The following is a 22,503-nucleotide window of genomic DNA, read 5'->3' as shown; positions in this document are numbered from 1 at the left end:
AGCTACTGGTTACCAGCAGAAAATGAGTGGATGAGTAGGATTGGAGGGAGAATAAAATGGAAAACCCTTGGTGGTAGGTAGTGACAGTGGTCAGAAGCCTAGCAATCAGAAAAATGAGCAATTGAACACACACTGAGGAGTATGTGTGTGACTGATTTAGACACATAATTGATTCAGACTCTCCAATAGACACTTCAAGTTTCAACCTCAGTGATGAAAAATCAAATTATAAACCCATTATTTAAAAAAAAAAAAAGGAAATGCAAATTTTAGATATCAACACAGACAAAATTTGTCAGAAAGAAGAAAATTTAATTAAAAAAAAGAGAGAGAGAATGGAGAGCAGAATCCTACTAACTGCTGCTGCAAATTGATCTAATCCAGAATATGTGTGAAACTTTCACTGCCCCTTCCCTATTTTTAAGGGAATTGCCTTTTTTTTTCAGCTGGGCCTTGGGTTTAGGGGTTTTTTTCGTTTAAAGAGATACAATTCATTTGTCTGCTGTAGACTTGTTCATGACAGACAAATATAATATAACAAATTATCTTCCATTTAAAAATTGCAGACTTGGGTCAGCTGCCATGTAAATCATTCTGTTTCATTCCCTCCCAAGGGTTTCATCTATCCCCACAAAATAAATTCATGTGTACTAAGTTAGGGGTTTTTTCATGACTAGGCAATATCCCTGTTCCCTAGAAACTTGCAGTTGTTATTTGTCTTCGTGAACCTCCCCTTTGAAAATGCCAAATCCTTTAAATTAATGCTTCAGAGGGTCATATTTTGCATTTCAGTTGTTGAAAAGACCTTGTGTTTATTCAACAATATAAAGCCCCCTGAGGATCAACAACCACGGTATATTAGGGAAAAGTGTGCTGTGCTTTCTGTTACTTGGGAGCTGACTACTCACATGATCATAATTTCCAACTTTCAAAACTTAAAGCACTTTTTTCATTATTTTATCATTGCCTTTTTCATTATAAAATATGTTTTTTCTTCTTTAATATGACTAGATCCTGCTCTCAGTGATGCCTCTGTCTTCCCTGGTACAGAGCAGATCCCTGGCTGCTTGAAGTAGTGTCTTCAAAAACTTTTGGAGGGTTAATTTTTGGTCAGCATCCAAATTTCTTTAATTCATTAAGAGCTATTTAAATTATCATGGGCTAATTGTATTCAAATGCCCCTTTCAGAAGGAGTAGCTTTATCCCAGTAAAGCTATCACAGTTTCACTGTGATTTTAGAGAGAACACCAGTACCTTTAACTGCCCTTAATACCAATTTTATTTAATTAAACAAACACTTTTCTATAAGCAAACTGGGATTCTTGGAAATAAGTACAGAGCTTTCCTGAGCAGTTAATAATTCCAAGGGGGTAAATGAAAACAACTATGGGTAAATGTAAATTGAGTTCATACACTAAACTTACGGATTCTTATATCTTGGTCCAATACTGCAGTTATTTCACTTGCCCCTTTGCTCTTCATTCAGAGTATATTGAAAAATTAAATACAGTAAAAGCCAGGCCTTGTTTTTTAGTGACACCTAGCACAGAGAAAATGGCCAGGGATGTCATCCATAGCTCTGTCTGATTTACTCCTTAAGAAACGCTGAATTAACTATTTTATTCTTGTTATTAACCTGCAGCAACCCACTTTGTTCTGCCTCTGCTCCTGCTGCAGAAACATTACAGATAGAGTTATTCTGGTGGTAGTGGCTGTGTGAATAATTGAGGTAGCAGTCAGCCGAAAGTATTTACCCAGTTCTCTCCCACTGTTTTACCCACAGCCTCCAGAGCCGCCTGTACTCACCCACGTGGCCACAGGTACGGCCGAGTTTCCCAGAATCTGATTTCCTGTACTTTCCATATGCTCTGTAAAAAACAGAAACACATTCTTTGGTGTCCCCAAGTACACATGGGAGGTTGAACAGCACGCTTATTTCTCCCTCTTCAATGTTTTATAAAGAGTATTTTGATGGACGAAAGCATTTTGATTGATAAAATGTTACAGGAGGAGGAAAAGTAGTTTTATTTCCTGGGATTCCTGTGAGCTTTATCTTTGCTTCTGGCAGGGGGGCACTGGGGAGGAGGGGTAGTTTTAACATTTAGCTCAGCCTAGACACTGAAAAGACTATCAGTCTGTATCTTCATGTCTCCAGTTCCCTTCACATTCTGGTGTCACAGCCTCAGCTTGCACTGTCTGGGTTTGTAGCGTTGCACTAACATGTTTTTAAGGTTAGAAAAGAATTCAGTGTTCAGCAAAAATTTTAAATGAAAATCCTTTCTTTTCACATTAGATTTAGTAAATCCCTTCCCCTTTACAAATGAGAAATCTGGGCCTAACCTATTATGACAGCGTTTCTGAGTTTTTCACCTGTGAAGGTTTTTGTGTTTTATAAATCTAATTAACTGTAATAAGAAAATAATAGGACATAATGTTTGTTTTACAAGGTGATTGATCTCTTGGCAGCCTGGCAGACTCTTTTATTGATTGGTTGGTGGATAATGTCAGAGTGGATATGTCCTGGAGGAGAATAGCTGACACCTAAATCCATATGTGACAGATTACCATCTGTGTTGGAAGACAGGTTTCTTCGTGAAATTGCGAAGATAACAGGTGAAAATTGAGAAAGTGACATGAGGGAAATGTGTTGAAACCTGCCTCAACCTTTCCATGCTCTAAGAGCATTTACACAAAGCTCTCTACTTTGTGGGCAGCCTGTTTTCAGGATGAGGAAGATTAAATTTTAATTACATTCATTCCTGTCTGCCCAGTCTAGATTTAATCCTGTTAATTAGGAAAATGCCTTGTCCCACAACCCAGCTATAAAGCTAATTAAACAGAGAATCTTCATTTGCTACTTAGTGGAACTTCAGTTCAGTAATGACTATCATACTTTACAGTTAATTAGCACTGTGGGAGGGAAAATGAGGATGTTGTTGAAGCACAGAACTCAAATTAGAGGTGCTATAATATATGCTTTATTTCATTTTGTAGCTATCTGATGCAGGCAAGTTGCACACTATCCTACCTGCCTCAGTTTCACATTTGTTAAAGAAGAATTAATTAAATGTATCTCTCCTGCAGAAATGTTGTGTAGGTTTAATGTAATGAAGAAAATAAGCTGCTGTCCTTTGTAATCCTCAAGTGGAAGGTACTGCATAAATAGAATTATTCCTCCCTGAAACAAGCAAGAGACAATGAACTGTGCAGTTTCAGGTGGAGTGTTGGAACAGAAATTGTACCTCCTAAAGTAAACATGGCCCTAACAGTCCTGCAGAGATTCACAAAATCTTCCAGTGCAAAGCACTATCAGCAAGGAACCTGCTGCTGGATCAAGCCATTCTGAAGCCCAGACCAAATTTAAAACAACTGTAATTTGACTTAAAAATTTTGACAGAAAATGGCTTGGATTCCTAACACTTTGTTCCATAATGTGCATTTGAAAGTATTGGTCCTGAAAATGCCAAGTGATAATTACCAATCCTCAATTTTGCAAGTGAAATAAAGCAGGGAAGTGTTACGCCTTGCCCAAATGTTGGATAAATCCATTGTAAAACTGGAACTAGGACTTCCAACTCCCTGGAAACTAACTCCACAACAGCTGGCTTGATGCTTCTGGATGGAACAGCAGAACCTGTGTTCTACTTTGATTTAGATTTTATGTTAGTGGCACTGATCCAATGAATCCACTGATCTGGGGATATGAAATTATCTTTCTACCATAATCAGATATCCCTGGCATGCATTACTTAAGATGCTATGCAATATTACATTTAGAGTATTGCAAGTGGAGCCTGGTAGCTTCTGCTTATGTTAATCCTGAGTTTACAAGTTTTATTGAGAAGTGGCAGGGCAAATATCAAAAAAATTTCAGTCTGAGCATTGGTGGCTTTGTAATATTTGTAATGTAGAACAGCATGCCGTGCCAGGTGTTTTGTGCAAGCCTGTGCTGATTGGCACCCCAGGGTAACCAGCTGAGTTGTACACTGAAATTGGATTCAAGTGTGGATGAGTTAGTTATTTTTTCGGTTCCTCTATTTCCCTAGCTCCAGCATGGGGTTAAAAAGTTTTGTGGCTGCTTTATTCTTTGTGGTCTGTGTGCAGCAGGGAACTAATATCTGTGTCAACAAGGCATCACTAGTTCCAATTTCTAGGGGACAGTGGTGATTTGTAAAACCATGAGGAAGAGCAAGGGAAGAAAAGCAAGGGAAAATAAGGAAATCAGGGAACAAAAACAACTAGCAAACCAGCGTACCTTGCAGAAAATGTATTTATATTGATGTCCACTGTATACTCGTAATAGCATTACTAATTCCAACACGCTGGCTTTCCTTATTAAAAAGAAGAAGCTTATGAAGTTTCAGTAATTATTTTAGGTTGATCTGGGAGTATATTCTTTTCCTGGAGCTAGGTAGCATTTTAAATCTGTGAAGGATTAGACAGACACGATCAGTTATAATATTTGTCCAGCCATTGAAAGGAGGATCCTCACTTCGGCCTGTGATGAGGCTCTGGAAACCTCCATCTCCATCATTGTTCAGCAGCTAAGTGAAGATTGCATGCTGATTACCCTTTCAGTTGCCTTTAAGCAGCTTATGTGAAATGTTAAGTTCTAAGTTACCTAAAATCCCTGCTTTTTAATTTGTTCCCTGGCCTGTATGCAGCGAGGCAAATCTCTGTGGGTTTATATGTGCACACACAAGTGCATACATGCACCCTGATCAGAACCAGCTCCTTCCAAACATGAAGTGCACTGAGCAGAGCTTAAAAAAGGTGGAAGAGGAGCAGGCATTCCCATTAATCTTCACAAGATCATGAAAAGAAAAATAACAGTCTGCTTGCTTAGCTGAGTCAAATTGTAGCATTGTAGCTATGCAACTTAGCACAAAGCATCTGAGTTTCTATATTTTTATTTTAAGCTGATTCCACTGCCTCCCTCACATTTTGACATCCTCAGAAAAAAATAGGAGAGTCTATTATTATAGATTAATATACTTATTACAATAATTATTTTGTTGTTTTTTTTTTTTTTACAAACCCATGATTCATTCCTGGGTTCACATGGACACACAGTTTTTGTGATGGTATTGCTGAGCTCCATCTCCAGGTGCAGATATTTGCAATTGGGGTTTTTTCCTTCAAATATTACAACTTTAAAGAAGGTGTTAGCTTCCTTGTTGCAAATCTTATCTTTGCTTTTGTTTGTATTTAATTGCTTGGATGAACCATTTTCAGAGCTAACAGGAGGCTTGAGTGATGAGTTGCTTGTTACACCATACCTTCACCTGATAGTTTTGACCATAATTTTCAATACCTCTCCGGTTTCTCACTGGCCTGTATTTTCATACCTGCATGTGTCCCATTTTGGTATTTTGTAGCAGATCATGAGCTTGGATGAGCAAGGTATTATTTAACAATATTGACTCACTGCATTGGGATAAATCCCTTGGGATTTATTCCCAACGCACTGAAAGCCCATCAGACCTCTCGGTCTGAAATGACTCTCACAGGATCATCAGGGCATTTTATGTACAACCCCTCAGAGGAAATACAGTTCTTTACATCCTCCTGCATTTCTGAGGATAAAGGGGAGCAGAGCGTGTGGGAAGTTGGAGCTATTTTTCTGCAACCTGCATCTCAAGGAGCCACTTGAGAACTGTTTGAAAACAACAGGTTTATGGCTGCTCCAGAGACAGTTCCAATAATAGTAGGGAGATATTTGACTAAATAATGTCAAAGCTGGTAGAGACACCACAATGGGTTTCCACTGTGTATTTTTGCCCAACATGAGAGGCAGACACACTTACTCTCTGTGAAGTTCAAAGAGGCACTTGACAAAGTTGGGTACCAGTGAGTTTAAATATAAATGTGACCTTACCTTCTCATGCAGTGGAATAATTTATTTTCACATGGCTCATAACACATATTATTTATGACCAAGGAAAGAAAAATAGTGGGGATACAGACTTCTTGCAGTTTCTCTGAACCAGCTAGACATGATACATACAGTTGGATACTGCTCTCTTCCAAGTGAAATGCAGCAATGTGCTGCTCTCCAGAGAGTGAAATAATTTTTACATGCCTTGTCAGTCTCGCTATGACCATGGAAAGAAATACAGTGAAAGCAGAGACATTGGCACTGTTTATGTTATTTAGAATGTTTTTGCAGCTAACAGTTTTGACCTCTATTCTGTTTTGATGGTCCCTGTTTCAAAAGGTCATGTCATGTTTTCCAGTTAGAAGAAATGAATAAATACTTTCTTTTCCTGTGGACTCTCACAGGTTTTACTCAGATAGTGGTTTAGAATTATTCCAAAGAATTGCTGGTGTAAAGTTAATATGCTGCATTGTTAATGGAATTACAGTTATTAACAGCCTAAAATCTACACTCTGATGCCAGCAGAGTTTCATTTTTACCCCTTATGGTTGTGAGTGACACAGAAAAGAGACTGGAATTTAACATGTGAAATCCAGGGGCCATCATTTAAAAACATCAATCGTTATTCCAGAATGGTGTTTGACAGGCTGCAAGTAATTTCTACTTCAAGCAGTCTCAGGCAGCAGAGTAGCCCAAAGGTCATGTTGTTCTTATCACGAGTAAAAGATACTTTCTTCATGATGGATGACTCTTCTGTGTGTTTATGATGCATAACGTATTAGTAATTTTAATTCACAATTCCATTTGTCCCACAGTTTTGTCAGGGCATGCTAAACTGTAGTTAGGTACACCTGTGCTCTGCTAAAGGATGGGATTTTTTGTGGTAATCCATCCTAACACCCACGCCACAGTCCCATTTGCACATTAGGGAGCTGGGAGGAATCACTTCTACAAAAGGAAATGCCAGGCTGCAGGAATTGGGCCAAAACTTTTGTCTTTTCACTGCCAGTCTTGACCTGTGCAGATGATCACAGCCAAACCAAAAGGGTTGCTGCCTCCAGTCTCCTTGTGTTACAAAAGGTGACGCTCAGTGTGTTCTTCACCAGATCTATCAGGTTGGGAGCCCAGGGTTATCTGCTGTTGACCAGCCAAATGCCAGAACTGGAGCACCACAGACAACAAACAGACTCCTGATTTTGGGGCACTTTGAGAACTTTGTTACCCAAGACACAAAGATTTGAGCTGCTTTTTGCACAAAGCACTCAGGGTGTTCCACAGCTGCTGCCTGCAATTTACCCTCATTCTTTAATTGGGTTGAATGCAAAAGCCACTCCTCTGCAGAGCCAGACACAAAAGTAATAAGCAGCAGCATTACTTCAGAGGGTCTGAGAACAAATTTCCCATCTCCTTGCCTTCAGTGCAACTCACAAGAAAAGCTTTATAACAATATACATTGTTCTTGCTTATTTGAGCCCTGGACATATTTCTGTCAATGTGTGTGCAAAAAAGTGCTCTTTAGAAATTATAGCTGAATTTCCCTCTCAGTGGTTCAAATTTTTAGATTTACCACCTCACTCCTCTTGCTGCTGTTTATATTTTACATGCAGAAATGTGGTAAGCACCATGCCTCGTTCCCATGTTGGAATCATATGTTTCCAAAACTTAATGAATTACTTTCACTAAGAATCCTGCTGAATTCAAATAATTTTTAAAGCATGTCCTTCATTCACCATCATCTTGCTGGTTTTGATAAATTCCCATCTTCATATGTTAGACCTTTTGGCATCTAGATTTGCATTTTGCAAGATTTACTCTTTAAATGGCCAGCTGTTACCTCAAAGTTTCAAAGATCTTATAGCAAGAAGCTTTCCAAAAGGAAACATTGCTCTCCATTTAGTTTCCTGAAAGGTCTTGTTTTCAGTTACAGAAGTGGGAAGCCAAGGCTCAATGTCATATTACTTCTTCACTATATACATTCATTAAAAGAGCTAATTTTTGGCACTGTTCTTCTCCTGAAAAACAATAAAAGTACTTTTATTTCCCCCTTTTTCAAATAAACATAAATCCATGGTTTTATAATTGGAGGAGAATGGAAAGATACTCTGCATTTCAAATGATGTTTTGTGGCCTGTTATATACTTACTTCACAACCTTTTATGGATTGGAAAAGGGATTGGTCATTCCAGATCTTCATAACATTTAGGAGAACTTAAAAGGAGTGGGAAGCAGAATAATCAGTATGAAATTCAGAACAGAGGTCTTATCAAGTTCATCAGTCCAGTTCATAATCACTATTTGAAGTAAGAGCCATTGAGCTATCCTTCATACTGTGTGTGTGTGTATATATATATATATATATATATATATATATATGGCTTTCAAATGAAGGCAATAGGTGCTCTGTCTTCAGAATAACTGAAGAAGCAACATTTCACATGCACTCAGAGTTAGTTCCTTTTCTGCTACACCAAGTGAGAAAAGTTTGATACGTGAAAATGAATGACACTCTGTGTCACTGTGTCGCTGAATAATGAGCAAAATAACATATAATGGTCATTCTGAGAAAATGTATCCTTGCATTTGTTTGTGTAAGGATGTTGGAAGTATTTCTTCAGAATTCAAGAGTCTTTTACTTCACGTTTGTTATTTCTTCAATTTTTTTGTGTGTTCTTATGTTTTGTTAGTTCCTATACAAGGTAAAACTATTCACATCCTTCCCAGGTTGAAGTCTGCTGTCAGGCAGAGCACTCCATCTACAGAGATGCTTCCATGAATGTTCCTTAACACCAAAGTACCTCAGCTTGGGTCATCTTTTGTTTCCAGTTCTGAGAGAAACACCTTTATCTCCTGAACAGATCAGGCCATAGCTCTCCTTGTAAGCCATGTGAAATAGGTCTGGGAGGGACACATCTGACCAACCTGGTTCTTGACAGGGACAGTAGCCTCGTTGGGGATCTGAGTATTCCTGTATTCCTGCCCTGAACAACTGAATTGCTGTCACAAGTTAAATTTTTGCTGTCATGAACTAAATCTTTGCTGTTCATTCTTGCAGATATTGATGAGTGTTTGGTAAACAATGGTGGCTGTGACCATTTCTGCCGAAACACGGTTGGCAGCTTTGAGTGCAGCTGCCAGAAAGGCTATAAACTGCTCACAGATGAAAGGACCTGCCAAGGTAATAGCTCATTAACCTTACTCTTCACATAATGAGAATGTTTTTTCCAGTGCATTTTTTTGTTCTTGTTGTTTTTATACTTAAGTCATTTGTACTGCAGGTTTTAATTGTAGGTAAGTAAGGTTAGAAAACACCTGTGAGATTTCTGTTTTCTGAGGTGGGATCAGAAGAAATGTCTTGTTTCATTGTTTTTAGTAGTAGGAATGCCAGTATCCTGTTAAAGTGTAAAAATCCAAGTGGGGTAGTGGAATAGCCTCAGGCAGAGAGTCTTATGTTCAGATCCTCTCATTTGCTATGCTCTGAATGGGACAGAGGCTTATCTTATTTAGACCAGAATCATTCAGGGTAACTGACTGTAATACAGCATTTGCAAGATTTGAACTATAAAAAATCGGTTGGATTTGTAAGCTCACCTTTGCCTGAGAGAAACTATTTATGAAGGGATAATGGTGGCATTTTGTGGGAATTCAAATGAAGCATGTTTTATATCATTTGCTGTGCATGTTATGATTTGTTACCTAAATCATCTGATGTTATGTATTCTGTGCCTAATTAGATGCATAACCATTTCCAAGTACTGACCATGTCCCACTTTGGAGAAATGACATTTAAACTCTGTAGCTTTACTTTTTAAAAAACTCATAGGAAAGGCTAGAAAGATGAGTATGCATCAATAGAGAAAGAAAGTGAAGGATGATGTATTCAATTAAATTTTTGTGCAGAAAATGCCATTTTATTAATACATGACTATTTGCATGGGTTTTGAATAAGTAAAAGTTTAGAAGTCCAAAACAGCATTAGTATTTTAGATCTTTTTTGTTAATCCACAAGGGAAAAACCATGATCTGAATATATATGTGCCATTCAGAATTTTTCCATTGCTTCTCATTGGTTCTTCTATCCATCATTTGAGAAGCCACCTCCACCCTGACTGTGTGATTAGGCACAAAGGAGTTAGTGAAAGGTTGGTTTTAGGCTGGACAGGATGGGAAGAGCTGAGATTAGCACAGCTCATGCCACACAATTCAGCATGTGTGAAATGTAAGATTGTGTCCGACATGGGGAAGTTGCCAGGTTTTGATTTACCTGCTAAAAACAGGGACAGAATATTAAAAAGAAACATTCCGTCCATGATGTATTTAGAGATGGTTGGAAAGACCTTGTTCATGAGTTTCATGTGTGATGACATGCTTTCACTGTGGTATCAGTCAGAGGTTTCCCCATTGAACTAATTGTTATGACGCCAGGGAAAAACTCAAGAAAAGTTAGGCAAGAGCTGGTGCAGAATTTATTTTTTCATTATGCAGAGCATTAATAGTAGGCTATAAAAGCTCCCTGTAAATAATCAGGTTTCTGTGATGATAGTGAGAATCTAGAAGCAGCTCTGTAAATGCTATTCAAGTGAGTTTTGTTTCTTCACATGCCAGAGTTCCAGAATGAGGGAGCCACCAGTAACAAAACACACTATGCAAGGACTAAAGCAGCTGATCTTCTTCCCCTCATGTGATCAGACATGGAAGTACAACCATGGTCTGGGCATCCTGCTTTTTCCATTGTCAGTGAGGAAGGGCAGGCAATCCATCTTGTCTCTACATGCTACACTGATTGATAAACTGTAGCTTATCTGTTGCTGTAAAAGATAGATAAGTGCAAGTCCAGAGAGGTTTTGGGCTGGACAAGTTCCTACATCCCAGAAACTCTGGTTCTTCATAACATGAAATCTGGAGGACAAAGTCATTTCCTGTTTAAAGTCTGAGGTATTTGGGCCCCCGCAAACATGGTGTGATGCAGGCTTTGTGGAGAGATCACTGTGATAATTTAGTTCCTGTCTGGTGCTGAAGGTGATAATTGGTGACTCATGCAGTCAGTATTAGCCTGCTAATAAAGAGAGAAGGAAAGTGAATGCAGAGCAAGAAATTGCTGATATATGAATCACCTGCACTTTGCTTCTTCCCCTGCGAAAAGAATATAGTCAGGGGAAGTGGTTATAGTTCTTAATGTCCGCTCCATCAGGAAAATGTGGTTTGGGGTGAGTGACTCTTCTGGGATATAAATCATCCACATTTTGGTTTTTTGTAACAGCTGGTCAACACTGACTGTAACTTATTAATGAGAGATTCAGGGAAATTTATTTTAGGCATATTAGCCTTTCCAAAGAGTGAAACAGAACAGTCTAATTTCTGTTTATAAAGGATGCTGTTGTTCATGTTACATCTGTTGTTTTGATTCATAATAGAGTTTCCATGATTTATGATCTTTCTGTCAACATTGCCCTTCTCTTCTGGTTTTCATCTTTTAAATAAAGATTTCTTTCAGTTACTAATCAACATGTTTACAAAACACTCATTTAGGGCCTTAGGAGTCTGCCTTGTTTGGGACTGGGTCCTGTTTAGTTCGGGTGGCCTCCCCAGTGTACAGCGCATTCATCTCCAAACCTGTGCATCATTAATATCAGCACAAGGCAATTCTACACATTTCAATATTAAATGTTCCTTTCTATTCCCAGTGAAATTCTGAAGTTGTCCCACCTCGCCTATTTTCCTTCATGTCCTTTCATTGTAGACCTCAGAGCTGACTCTGAGATTACAGGGAAATTGTATCAGTCACAGACTTTGTCCTGGTTGTTTGCAGAGCTCCCACCCCAGTCATACCAAGTACCTCCCCATATTCATGCTCTCTGTGAAGATGAAAGTATTTCTCTTTCAGTTTTTAGGCAGGAAGGGTGAAGCCATATATAACATCTTGCCTAAGATCATGCATATAAATACCTGGACTGCCCAGAGAACAAATCTCCAATTTTGGTAAATCTGCCCGTGCTCATTTGTCCATAACAAGGTATTCTTTTTCTCTTGTGCTTGTGCTCATATCCTGATACAAAAATTCCTTGATTTTTTCAGGAATCTGAAGCTTGGTACTCTCTTGGTGCCACCCTGCATGTTGAGCACCTGTGTAAGCAACCCTTGCCTTAGGAAAGGGCCTTAAAATGTTCTGAATTTGTCTGTTTACAGCTAAACCATTTTTATCCCTGGCTGCCAAGAAAACCATTGTCAGTCACAGATTACTTCTGCTAGGGAGTGGTTCTCACGCTGTGGCTCCTTGTTAGACAAGGAGAATGTGGGGGGTTCCTTTCCTTTCCCCTCCCCTGCATTCCAGCCATTAAAAGGAAATTTCCTTGTAACTCAGAAGGTGAAGAATCCATACTGCAGTATGGAATATTGTGCAGACTGATACTGTTTTCCCAGCGTCTTTTTTTTTCGCTCAGACTAAAAAATAGATTTTTTTCCCTCCCTTTGACAGAGAAATCACTTCATGACAATATCAAGCCCATTTATTGTGTATTACTTTAATTGATCCCTTAAGTCTAAGGTATTGTAAATACTTTGGTGCAGGAAGAAACAGTTGGATCTATTTGTAAAAACCTAGCAAAAAGAGGTCTGCATCTCCTTTGAACATGTAGTAAAAATAACATAGCTATATTTATAGCAAGGACAGTTTGTGTTTGTAACCTTTTTGGTAATAGAAGGACAACAACTCAGATCAGTTCTAGAATGACATCAGCAACAAGCAAGCAGGCAAGACTTGCTGTAATGAAATAATGCTGCAATGAATGTGTGTAAGCTCAGACATAATTACCTTAATCCTCAGCCAGGATGAGTTTTAGAGCCAGTTAACTTAATTGCTTATTCAGTTTCTGTTTGTTGTGCAGTGATCTTGAAAAAAAATCAACAATAAGCAGTCTCTCTACTCTGCTCAAGTTCAAGCTTCATTAAGCACCCAGAAAAATGTGTGAAATTCTATCATAATTAATTTTCTCTTCCTGCTCTAGGCATTGCTTTTTGCAAAGCAAGACTGGGAAAGACAGGACACACATTTGTTGCAAATCTCTCCAGGGAGTGGTAGAGATAGAAGGAAAAAAAGGGGGGGGGAAGTGTTTTTAGTAGGAACACCCAGTGATCAATATGTAATATTTTGGGCTGCTAAATCTACACTCACCCTCTACCCCTCACCACCCCCATTCAAAATAGAGACAAATCCTCCTACACCAAGGAATTTAAACTTTTGCAGGGGGCAAAAGCTCAAGGCATTTGCATCATTCTGGTCCCGTTACAATCTCCAGAGTAGGCTTTGAGTGGGGTTTGGTGATATCACAGACATAGTAAAGTCTGCTCAAGTTTCCTCCTCACCAACCATTTGAATTGATAGAGCCACTGTATGAAAGGAGATGACTGTCCACCAGGGAACAGTACCTCCAGGGCACATGGAATACCTGCATGGGCCACCTGGCCTTTTTGGGTCTTCTTTACAGCCATGGATGACAGCAATTTTTATTTGCTTTGAAGTATTGCTAGTTTGACTGTTGGTTATTCTTTACTACCTTCCTAGCAGAAGGTAGTACATTTAAACAAATGTAATTGACCCTTTTGTAGCCAAGCACTGGAACACAGGGTCTCACAGTCTGCTGTTGATATTGTTGGTGTCTGTCCAAAGGAGACTCAGGGATGCATGTTTCTACAATAGGAAATCCCAAACAGAATTTGCCCCATTACTTCATGAATAATTGAATTTTCCCTCTAGTGATTTTCTGTGGGCACTTTTCACTATATTTAGATAGCTACAAAGCTCTCCAGTGGAGGTCCAAGTACAGCAGATTTGAGGTGGTTTTCCCTCTCACTACAAGGGAGTTTTCCCTCTCATGAGCATTAAAACCATCGTATTTGATATTTGTACTTGTCTTTCATTGAAAACAAATGTGCTTCTTATGCCCCACTCCTCCACCCTTCCTCTCTCCTCAGTCTCACTTCTAGACAAGTGTTCCTCAAGACTTGATGCTCATGGAGTGGAGCAACTGGAGTAATGGCCTAGAGCAGTGAGGAGATACTGAAGCAATTTCCTAAGTAACTCCGGCAGCATTTTGCTGTGCTGTCCTGCAATACACCTCAAATTTTGTCCAGCTCTGGATTTTTTGTTTCCTGGGTTTTTTTTGTTTGGTTTGTTTTATATCTCTACATATCTGTCAATAGAGGGATGGTTTACATAGGACTTCCAATGCCTACTGTCAGGAGAAACCTTCTTTCATCCCAGAATGAAAGAAAGAAAAATAGCACCTTGAAAAACAGTAGTTGTCTGTGATCCAAGGATCCTGCAGGCCTGGTCTTGAAACATTGCCCTATTAACTGGGTAGGTAATCACCTTTCATAATGTCCATCTTCCAACTGTACGAAATATGCACTATTTGCCTTCCCAGGGTAAGACTTGGATCTCCCAGCACGGTATCTCCGTTTTGAAAATAAGTATGAAATGAGGGATTAATCATACAGGGAAGGACAGATAGAAGGTGTTTGTGGGAATTATTTTTGGCCTAGAGAAGCCCCTAAAGATTAGCTACAAAGATTTCATTATACTCTTCTGTATGGAACCATTGATGATAAATGTGGATATACAGGACCAGTTTAATCCCAAATAAATCAGGGCATCCACATCAGCAGCACTGAATCCCCAGCCATCTTTGACACAGAGTAACCAAATTAGAAAATAAAAAACAGCCAAAGAGGTTTGCACCCTTGGGTTACACGACAGTGACCTGTCACTCACATTTGGTCATATAACTCAACAAAGCAATGGGCCTTGTCCCGCTCACATGACCTGATGAAGGTCCCAGGATTAGGATGCAGCCCTTGCATTGATTTATATAGGACACAATCACTCATCTAAGATAATAAAACACATCAGAGCATAGAAGTCAGAGCTGGAGCATCTGGCCCCTCAGATTCAGTTTATCAACATGGTTCGACTTTCCAGTGAAAAGGGGTGGAAAGTTTCATTGTTGGTCTCCTCTGTCTCTTTCCTTTTCTTCCCCTGTTAAATACACAGAAAAGCAAATGCACTCATATACTCATCCTCATCAGATAGATGTGTCCCACCATATAAAATACATTGCCTTGTTGCAGGCTGATTTTCATCCAGTCCAGCTGAGTGTGACCCAAGTGTGTATTAATTGTGGGAACTCTTCATGCACAGACAACAGTGCTGGTTCAGCTGCCAGGGCAGTGTAGCTCGAGAAGCAGGCACTGATGCTCTGGAGGAGATACTGGGAGCTGTTGTGGAAATCAGGCTAGCTCAGAGAAAGAAAACTCAGGATGATTTCCCTTTCACTGATGATGTTCACTCCCTATGCAGATTTTCTCTCTGGCATTCTGCACCACTGAGCCTTACAAAAATATCTCGATTATGACAAGCACCATATTGCTTCTCGCATCAAGATTAAAAAATACTCCACTGGGTAAGCAACATGTTACACTGTCAATGAAAGGAATACTTCTCAAATCCTTTCTGTTACACTGGGTGTCAGTGAGACTGTGAATATTGGTACAGTCTGCCTCTGTGAGAAAAAAGGGTTTCAAGATCATACCCAGAAACAATAAATGCCCCAGGTATGAAGTAAAAACAGCTCTAGCCAGTACAAGTTTGTTTGCCAAGTGATAGTATCTGCAGTGTTGGTTGTAGCAATTAAGTCTGCTGAAACATGAAAACAAACACATCCCTCCACCACCTCCAGTTCTCCCCTCTGCAGCAGTGTTTTCATAAGTTAAAGGGGAATGGTCTTTGGTTGCTGCTTCTTGGAAGGCATATTAAATCTCACAATCTAGGCTTTAAATCACTTTCTAATAGAATGAGACCTAATATGGAGAGGGCAGATGGGACAGATTATTTCACTTCTATTTTCCCATGAAGCTTCTGACATAGGCTACTGTTGTAAGTTAGAAAGTAGATTAGTTTGACCTCAGGTCTCATTCAGTATGGTAGCTCTTATACTGTTAAACTCTATAAAGTACACTGCTCTCAAATTGCTTTTTACAGCTCTGTCTGGCCCCCTCCTCTTGATGATGTGTGTGGGAAGCCAAGCAAAACGTTCCATTAGTGTTTAGAAAGAGAATTTGAGATATATTTTTCAGTTGATGTTGTAGGATTTATGACTTGTATAGCACAGAAATTACTTTACTGGGCTGGAATCATGTTATGTATTAATGAATTACCAGGATATGAGTCAGCCTTGGAATAGTTTGAGCAGGAAGGTAGCATTCTTCCACAAACAATAATCTGTTGATAAATCATGCTGAAAGCTGTAATTCAATAGGAATTGTTTTTAAAGGGAATCAGAGAAAGACTATACATGTATATCTATTCTCCACTATGGCACATTAATGCCATATTACTGAGCTCAAGCCTTCAGTCACACTGATTATGCTCAGATAGCCTTTACCCTGAGTGCTAAACAGAATTGCAGTAAAATGACATCCCTATCCCAAATATTAAAGAGTTTCATTTTTCTGTGCTTGCATCCACACTCCTGGGCCTTTCAAAAGTGCCCTGCTTGGACTATTTTCTTCTAATGACAGTAAAAGCCTAACCTGTTGAAACAAAGGAGTGTGATTTTTCTTACATTAGCCATGTTGTGAACCGCTTCTCTTTCTTTTGGTAGCTTGGAGATGAGGCCTTAGTTAGGACAGGTGAAATAAAACCAAAAATCTAAGCCCAAATATTGAGTCAGTGGAATGGAGGGGTGTCTTCTGGTGTTTTGCTGGGCAGAGGAATTTTGAGACATATTTGCAAATCATGGTGTTGGAGTTTTCAGAGGTATACCTGCTGGGATTCTGGGCAGGGTTTTTAAGCAAGCCTTTGAGGCAGAGCCAGAGAACAGCAATTCTTGTGTATATTCAGTGGTCCCTTGACTTCAGCAAGAGCTTGAAGCAAGCTGGGAATGCACAGGTCCACGGGAAGTGAAGTGCTGCATTTGAGTTCTCAGCTGAAAACTGAAACTGTGTTGTTGTACTTGCTCTTTCAGCACCATCAAATAACACCAGACATGTTTTCACCCAGACTAGTCCCTTGCTCCTTCAAGAAGTCTCACTAGCAGCTCCTACTAAAGGGTGATAGAGACAACACCTTAGCAACCTGAACAGTTTTCTCTTTTCAAAAATATAGCTAAAAATCAAATGTATTGCAGGATAGAGGGAATATTCCTTCCTTGATACAGAAAGGGTAAAACCTTTATTATGTTCTCCTCAGGCTGTTAAGCTGCTCTTACAGAATTGCTATGTAAATAGTGGCTTGAGCAGAGTGCAGACTAGTAAACATATTTATGTTCATAGGAAAACAAATAAACCTGCCTGAAGTTTCTTTTAATGCGCTTCTCTTGATATATGGCTTCTCCCACCCCAAGTTCTTGACGTAGTAGCACAGTTCATTCCTATAATAGCAGTAGATAACTCAGCTTGCCTTTGCCTTGGGAAATGATTAATGCTGGAAAATTATACAATTGCTTATAAAATCCTGGCAACCTCTTGATAAAAGTACTTATTTTCTTTAAAAAAACACTGTAAAAGTATTGACTTCAATTGCATTTTAGATTGTCCTACCAAAACAATGGTAAGAGGATAAATGTAATAGGAACCAAAGTCAATTGCCTCCTGCTGGGTTCCTGAGATTAACAGAGGAACCTGAGCGCAACAAAGCCCTTAAGTAATGGAGAGGGGTGGGGAGGAGCTGGGACAGGTAAATGTAGCCCAAGAGCAAGGGTAGTGTCTGGGAAGTCTGAGCATTGGCACAGTTTTAGTTTCCAGTTTCGAGATGTCCTTCTCAAAGAAAATTAGGCTTTTGCCTTTCTTGTCACAATCTCTCTTTCACTTCATGTCACAGCAGATTCAGCCCTCAAAGCCTGGAGGATCTTGTGTAGCTGGGAAGTGGTTGTGTCCAACTGTCCCACAGAGAAATACAGATTGGCTCAAGAGGATCTATATTTTCATACCATAAATACTTCTGTTTCAAAATTGTGTGTCAAAGACAATCTGTACCTAATGTGAGAAAGCTATAAAACAAATAAATTCAGCACCAGAGATGTGTGGAGGATGGTGGTTCCCCACTTCTGCCAAGAAATGCATTTGTTAGCACTGGTGCGCCTTTTACAGAGCACTGAAGATGTGCTTGCACAGATTGGTCCCTGAAATGTTCATACATTGAGAAGAGTTGTCATCCAAGGTGCCCACACTGCTACAACTTCATTGGTGCTAACTTACATAACAGCTTTGACTTTTTCAAAAATGCCACTGGCTGTTGCTGCGCTTGGCATTCTCCAGGTTAAGCATTCAGGGGGTACAGTTTTGAGTCAGGCTCATTTTTCACAGCTTTCTTGACCTTTCTCTGATTTGCCATTGCTGAAGTTGAAAATGTATTTGGACTTTCTTTGTCCTTCCACCAAGCACTTCCATCCCTTCCTGATGCAATCACGGGAAGATTTTGTAGCTCCTGTGATCTGACAAAATGCTTAGCTTAACTCATTTCCTATTGATTTTTAAAGTAATAGGTTATAAAAATGAATTATACCATTAAGTGTACTTAGGCATTTTTATACTATTAGCTTTGGATGTTAGAAGATAATGGTGCTTTACTCAGGTTCAGATGCCTATAGTGCATTTTTATATGTTTTAAAAATCATTTGGAAATCCTCTCAAAATTGTTATTCACAAAGATAGCAGTATGGAGAAAAGGCAGGATGAGAGAACTGCCATGAGCTTATGGTGAGGTTAAGTGTGATGTGCTCAACAGAGAAAACCAATACCAATTTGAAATCTTCCCTTCCAAATGCCTTTATAGAACACCTCCCTAGGCTCACTTTGTGCCTGTGACCTTGGGCAGATTTACTAATTTTATACCATTTTGTCTAGTTATTAGTAGATTTTTATCATGTTCCATAAGAGACCAGGCAAACTTCCTTACCTGAAAAAAAAAAATCCCTTTCTTTTTTTAACTTCTCTATTTGAAAGTATCTGTAGAGCTGTCTCTGGTGACAGCATTGGTTTTCTCATTCTTCTCTCTGCTAGGACAGCTGACTGAATTCAGAATTGAGCTCAGATGAAGAATTGGAGGAAGAGGGAAACTTGGCTTGGCACTTGAGGCCAGGCACCTTTCCCTCCTCAGCAGTCACATGGTGAAAAGTTGACCCTGCAATTCCCCAACTCTGCTTGCAGAACTAAGATTTAGCAAGTAGTTTTGCTCAACCATGTTTAAAATATTAGAAAAAATAATTATCTGCCAAAATTGAATTTATCAGGTAATCCTCTACTGTTATTCTGGTTTCAAGTTTGGTGCTGCCCCCAAAAATATCAGATGATGAGGTCTTCCATGCTGCTGCAGAGAAACATGTCGGAATTATTTTTTTTTTGTTCAACAGCAGAGAAATATAATAATAATAATAATAATAATAATAATAATAATAATAATAATAATAATAATAATAATAATAATGGTGGTGATAATGATAATGTATTTCATTATAGAAAAAGCCTTGGTCCAAATCCCATCACCTACAGTCAAAGAAACCCCAAAGACCCCAGAGCTGGCTGCCAACTTTTGCCTGGCTGAAATTGCCAGATTCTGCAGTTTCCATCCAAAAGCATAAACCTTCCCACCCCTTGGTGATGCAAAAGCAAACAAATGCATGGCTGATGCATAAAGCAGAACAAAGCCATAGTGCCTGGCAGCAGACTTGGCTCTGCAGGGCTGACAGGAAGAGGAATGAGTGGTGGTCACTGGGCTTGGCTCATGCGTTAAGGGAACACACACGAGTGTTGAGGGAATGGGCATTTACTGCAGTGAGATGTTCCACAGCCCCATTTCTGCAGACTCAGAGGAAGTCCTGAGGAGAGCTTGTGGAAGAGAAGGAGCTTGTGGATTCTGTGTGGAAGAAAAACTAAATATGGAATTTTGAAAGAAACTGAAAAGAGAAGGGAAAAATTAGTTTGTTACTACATGAGATCACATAAAGCTCTCTTGGAAGAATTCCTAGAGAAAAGATTGTGTTTACTGGGGAGAGGGAGCACAGAATCTAGGCTTACAATTTTATTGCCAAGTCTTGTTTTTTAACCTGCTTTGCTTTTGTTTTCAAGCTCCAGAGATAGCACGGTGGTTCACAGAAAGTGCAACTGGTCTCTTTTGATAAGGTCTGATAGCAGAGATAAAGGAAACAAGCTGCCATTTGCCTTTAAAGACCTTCCCAAATGTACTGTCTTGCTCTTCCTAAAAGCAGTTCCCTTTGCTTTAACATCTAGGTAAATAGTGGGAAACCAGTTGCTGTGATGTTAATGAGGATGATGAGTTTGCTGGGTGAAGAGTGGTCCCCTTGGTACTTAGCATCAAAGAAGGACCTGCCTGCTGCAGTTCCTCTAACACCCAATGAAAGATTGCTGTCTTTTGAACTGAGGTGAATTCACAGGAATTAGTAGAGGCAGCCAGCCAGCCCAAGGGAGCTGCTTAGTTGGAATCATTCCTGCTTTCTTGTTTGTAACCTCAGACCCAAGAAAATAATACAAGAAATCTAAAAGGAGGTCCCTGCTTGTTCCTGAAAGGATCAAGTATGCATTGCACTTTCTAAGATAAATTCAGCCTCTAAGTGTATTCAGCCTTTACAAAATTTATCAGTTAAAAGGGATCACACCAATTTAAACTCTGAAAGTTAAATTGATGAAAAAGATTAAGGGATCTGTTCAGGAAAACACCTAGACAATCCCTTCTGGGACAGGCATGCTTTTGGAGTTTACCAGCAAAATGCTGGAGGCTGCTTAAGTACAGGAGGTTGGACTAAAAGAGTATGAGTATTTAATGTTGGCAATAAATGTCCTCATTCTATCAAAATAAACATTCAGTTTCTGGATTATGTCTTGGAAGACATTATTCAATTTCAGACATGTAGCAGAAGTGTGAGAACACACAGTAACAGGAGAAGTTACTGATGCCCAGATATTCCTTAAAGGAAAACGAGAGTATCTAAAATGATCAGACCAAAATGATAAACAAGAGAGGCACCTGTGGCTCCCTAAACTGCACTTGCACCAGAGCTGTATGAAGTGTTCATACTGCATTTGGTACTGCATGAAGACACAGAAAGACGTGGCCTGTCCTAGGAGGGACAGCCCCAGAAGCAGAGATAAGGGGTTATTGAGCTTACTGTAAGTACAGATAAGCTGGGGGGTAGATGAAAACAAGCTGTTTCCAGGATCTCAATATACTGAATAAAAACATACAGACAGGATTCTGAGGCAGATGATAACATTTGTCCTTAGTACAGCTATATACTGTGTGCCTATCCCTGAAGCTGAGTAGCAGTCACTTTGTTGTGTACTGCTAAATCCTTTAAATACCTCCTCAGTGGGATGCTTACATAATAAGTCACAGGTTTCTAATTATTTATTGCCTCTGTCTCAAACATATACTGAAAGGTTCTTTTGCTGTTTATATACATTTATTTGTTTTATTACTTCTTTGCATTCTAACAAATCATCTCTAATAAAAAGCACATTTCCTTGCGAACAGAATCAATTTCCTTCAGAAGTCTTTCAGCCCCTGATTAGTGGGTTACATTTGGTCTTCACTAATCACATACTTAACTGTGAGCAATAAAGTTCTTAAATAAATAAATGCTTTAGTCCAAGTCAACATTAGTCATGATGGACAGTTTCCCACTCCAATTTCTGAACTACAAGATGAGACTGTGCAACCTGGGCACTTAGCACTTCCCATTAAAAGTACAGCAATTAATGCCAGATCTGTTTTTTCTGCAGGTCATTAGGTATGTTATTAACAATTAAGTCCCAGCAGCAGGATGATTGCAGCTCAGTAATGCAGTGGGAAGTCTAAATGGGTGTGGGTTTTCAATTACTTTTAAAGGCCTGGGGTTATGGCTATTTTTTTCCCCCTTGGTGTTAGCCTGCTCCAGAAGCACTCAGTGGGAAGGTAATGAAGTAGAAGATTTGTACATTACTACATCTTTCTCTGCTTCCTTTTCATTGGTTTTATTTTTGTAGGCTTTGAAACTTAAGGAGAAGTTAGCTGTAAGCCATTCCTCTTGGTCAGGGTTGGCCATGTATTAAAGAGCTACGTGCTCACATGGAGGATGCATTTTACTAACTGTGAACAGGGCTAAGGCACTGTGGATCAGAAAACCTGAGATGTGGTGCAAACCCCATCACGTGGCTGCTGCAGCAAAACAATGCCTTCCCAGCGTTGAATTTAAACCAGCATTTGTTGGGGAACATAGCTTGAATCATGGCTCCCTGTGGTCCAGCAACCACTCAGATTAAGATATGTGGTTTCCCTAATGTCTGTCAAATATTGTTGGAAACCGGGCTGGCTCGGCCGTGAGGTGAACAACATTACATGGGTGGTATCAGCTCCCCACAGAAAGTGGAGGTGGGGGCAGGAGAAGACAGAATATAACTTTCAGCCAAAATACATACAAAAAAAGCATTAGTGTTTATTTTAAAAACATCATGTAACACTTCTTTAGAGTTCCTGTGTATGTGTGCTTAATGAATGAGAACAAGGAAAGGCTCTGTTTCTCACAGGAGCCGATAACTTGGAAGTTGAGAAAGGTGAATACAAAACTTTCTGACTAAAC

At 39.4% G+C, this 22,503-nt stretch overlaps 1 protein-coding gene across 3 annotated transcripts in view; it reads left to right on the top strand.

Moving 5' to 3' along the window:
• The window catches only part of SCUBE1 (signal peptide, CUB domain and EGF like domain containing 1), a 208,553-nt gene that overhangs the window by 151,120 nt on the left and 34,930 nt on the right, over positions 1–22,503 (top strand). For all 3 annotated transcript variants that reach the window (XM_064701742.1, XM_064701743.1, XM_064701741.1), the window contains one exon: positions 8,931–9,053. In XM_064701742.1, the coding sequence (XP_064557812.1) occupies positions 8,931–9,053 (123 nt within the window). The remainder of the gene's footprint in view (positions 1–8,930; positions 9,054–22,503) is intronic.

The sequence above is a fragment of the Zonotrichia leucophrys genome, chromosome 1A (genome assembly GCF_028769735.1).
Source record: "Zonotrichia leucophrys gambelii isolate GWCS_2022_RI chromosome 1A, RI_Zleu_2.0, whole genome shotgun sequence".
Taxonomy (NCBI): Eukaryota; Metazoa; Chordata; class Aves; order Passeriformes; family Passerellidae; genus Zonotrichia; species Zonotrichia leucophrys.
Note: the sequence above shows the minus strand (reverse complement) of the source record. Positions and strands in the feature narration are given on the sequence as shown.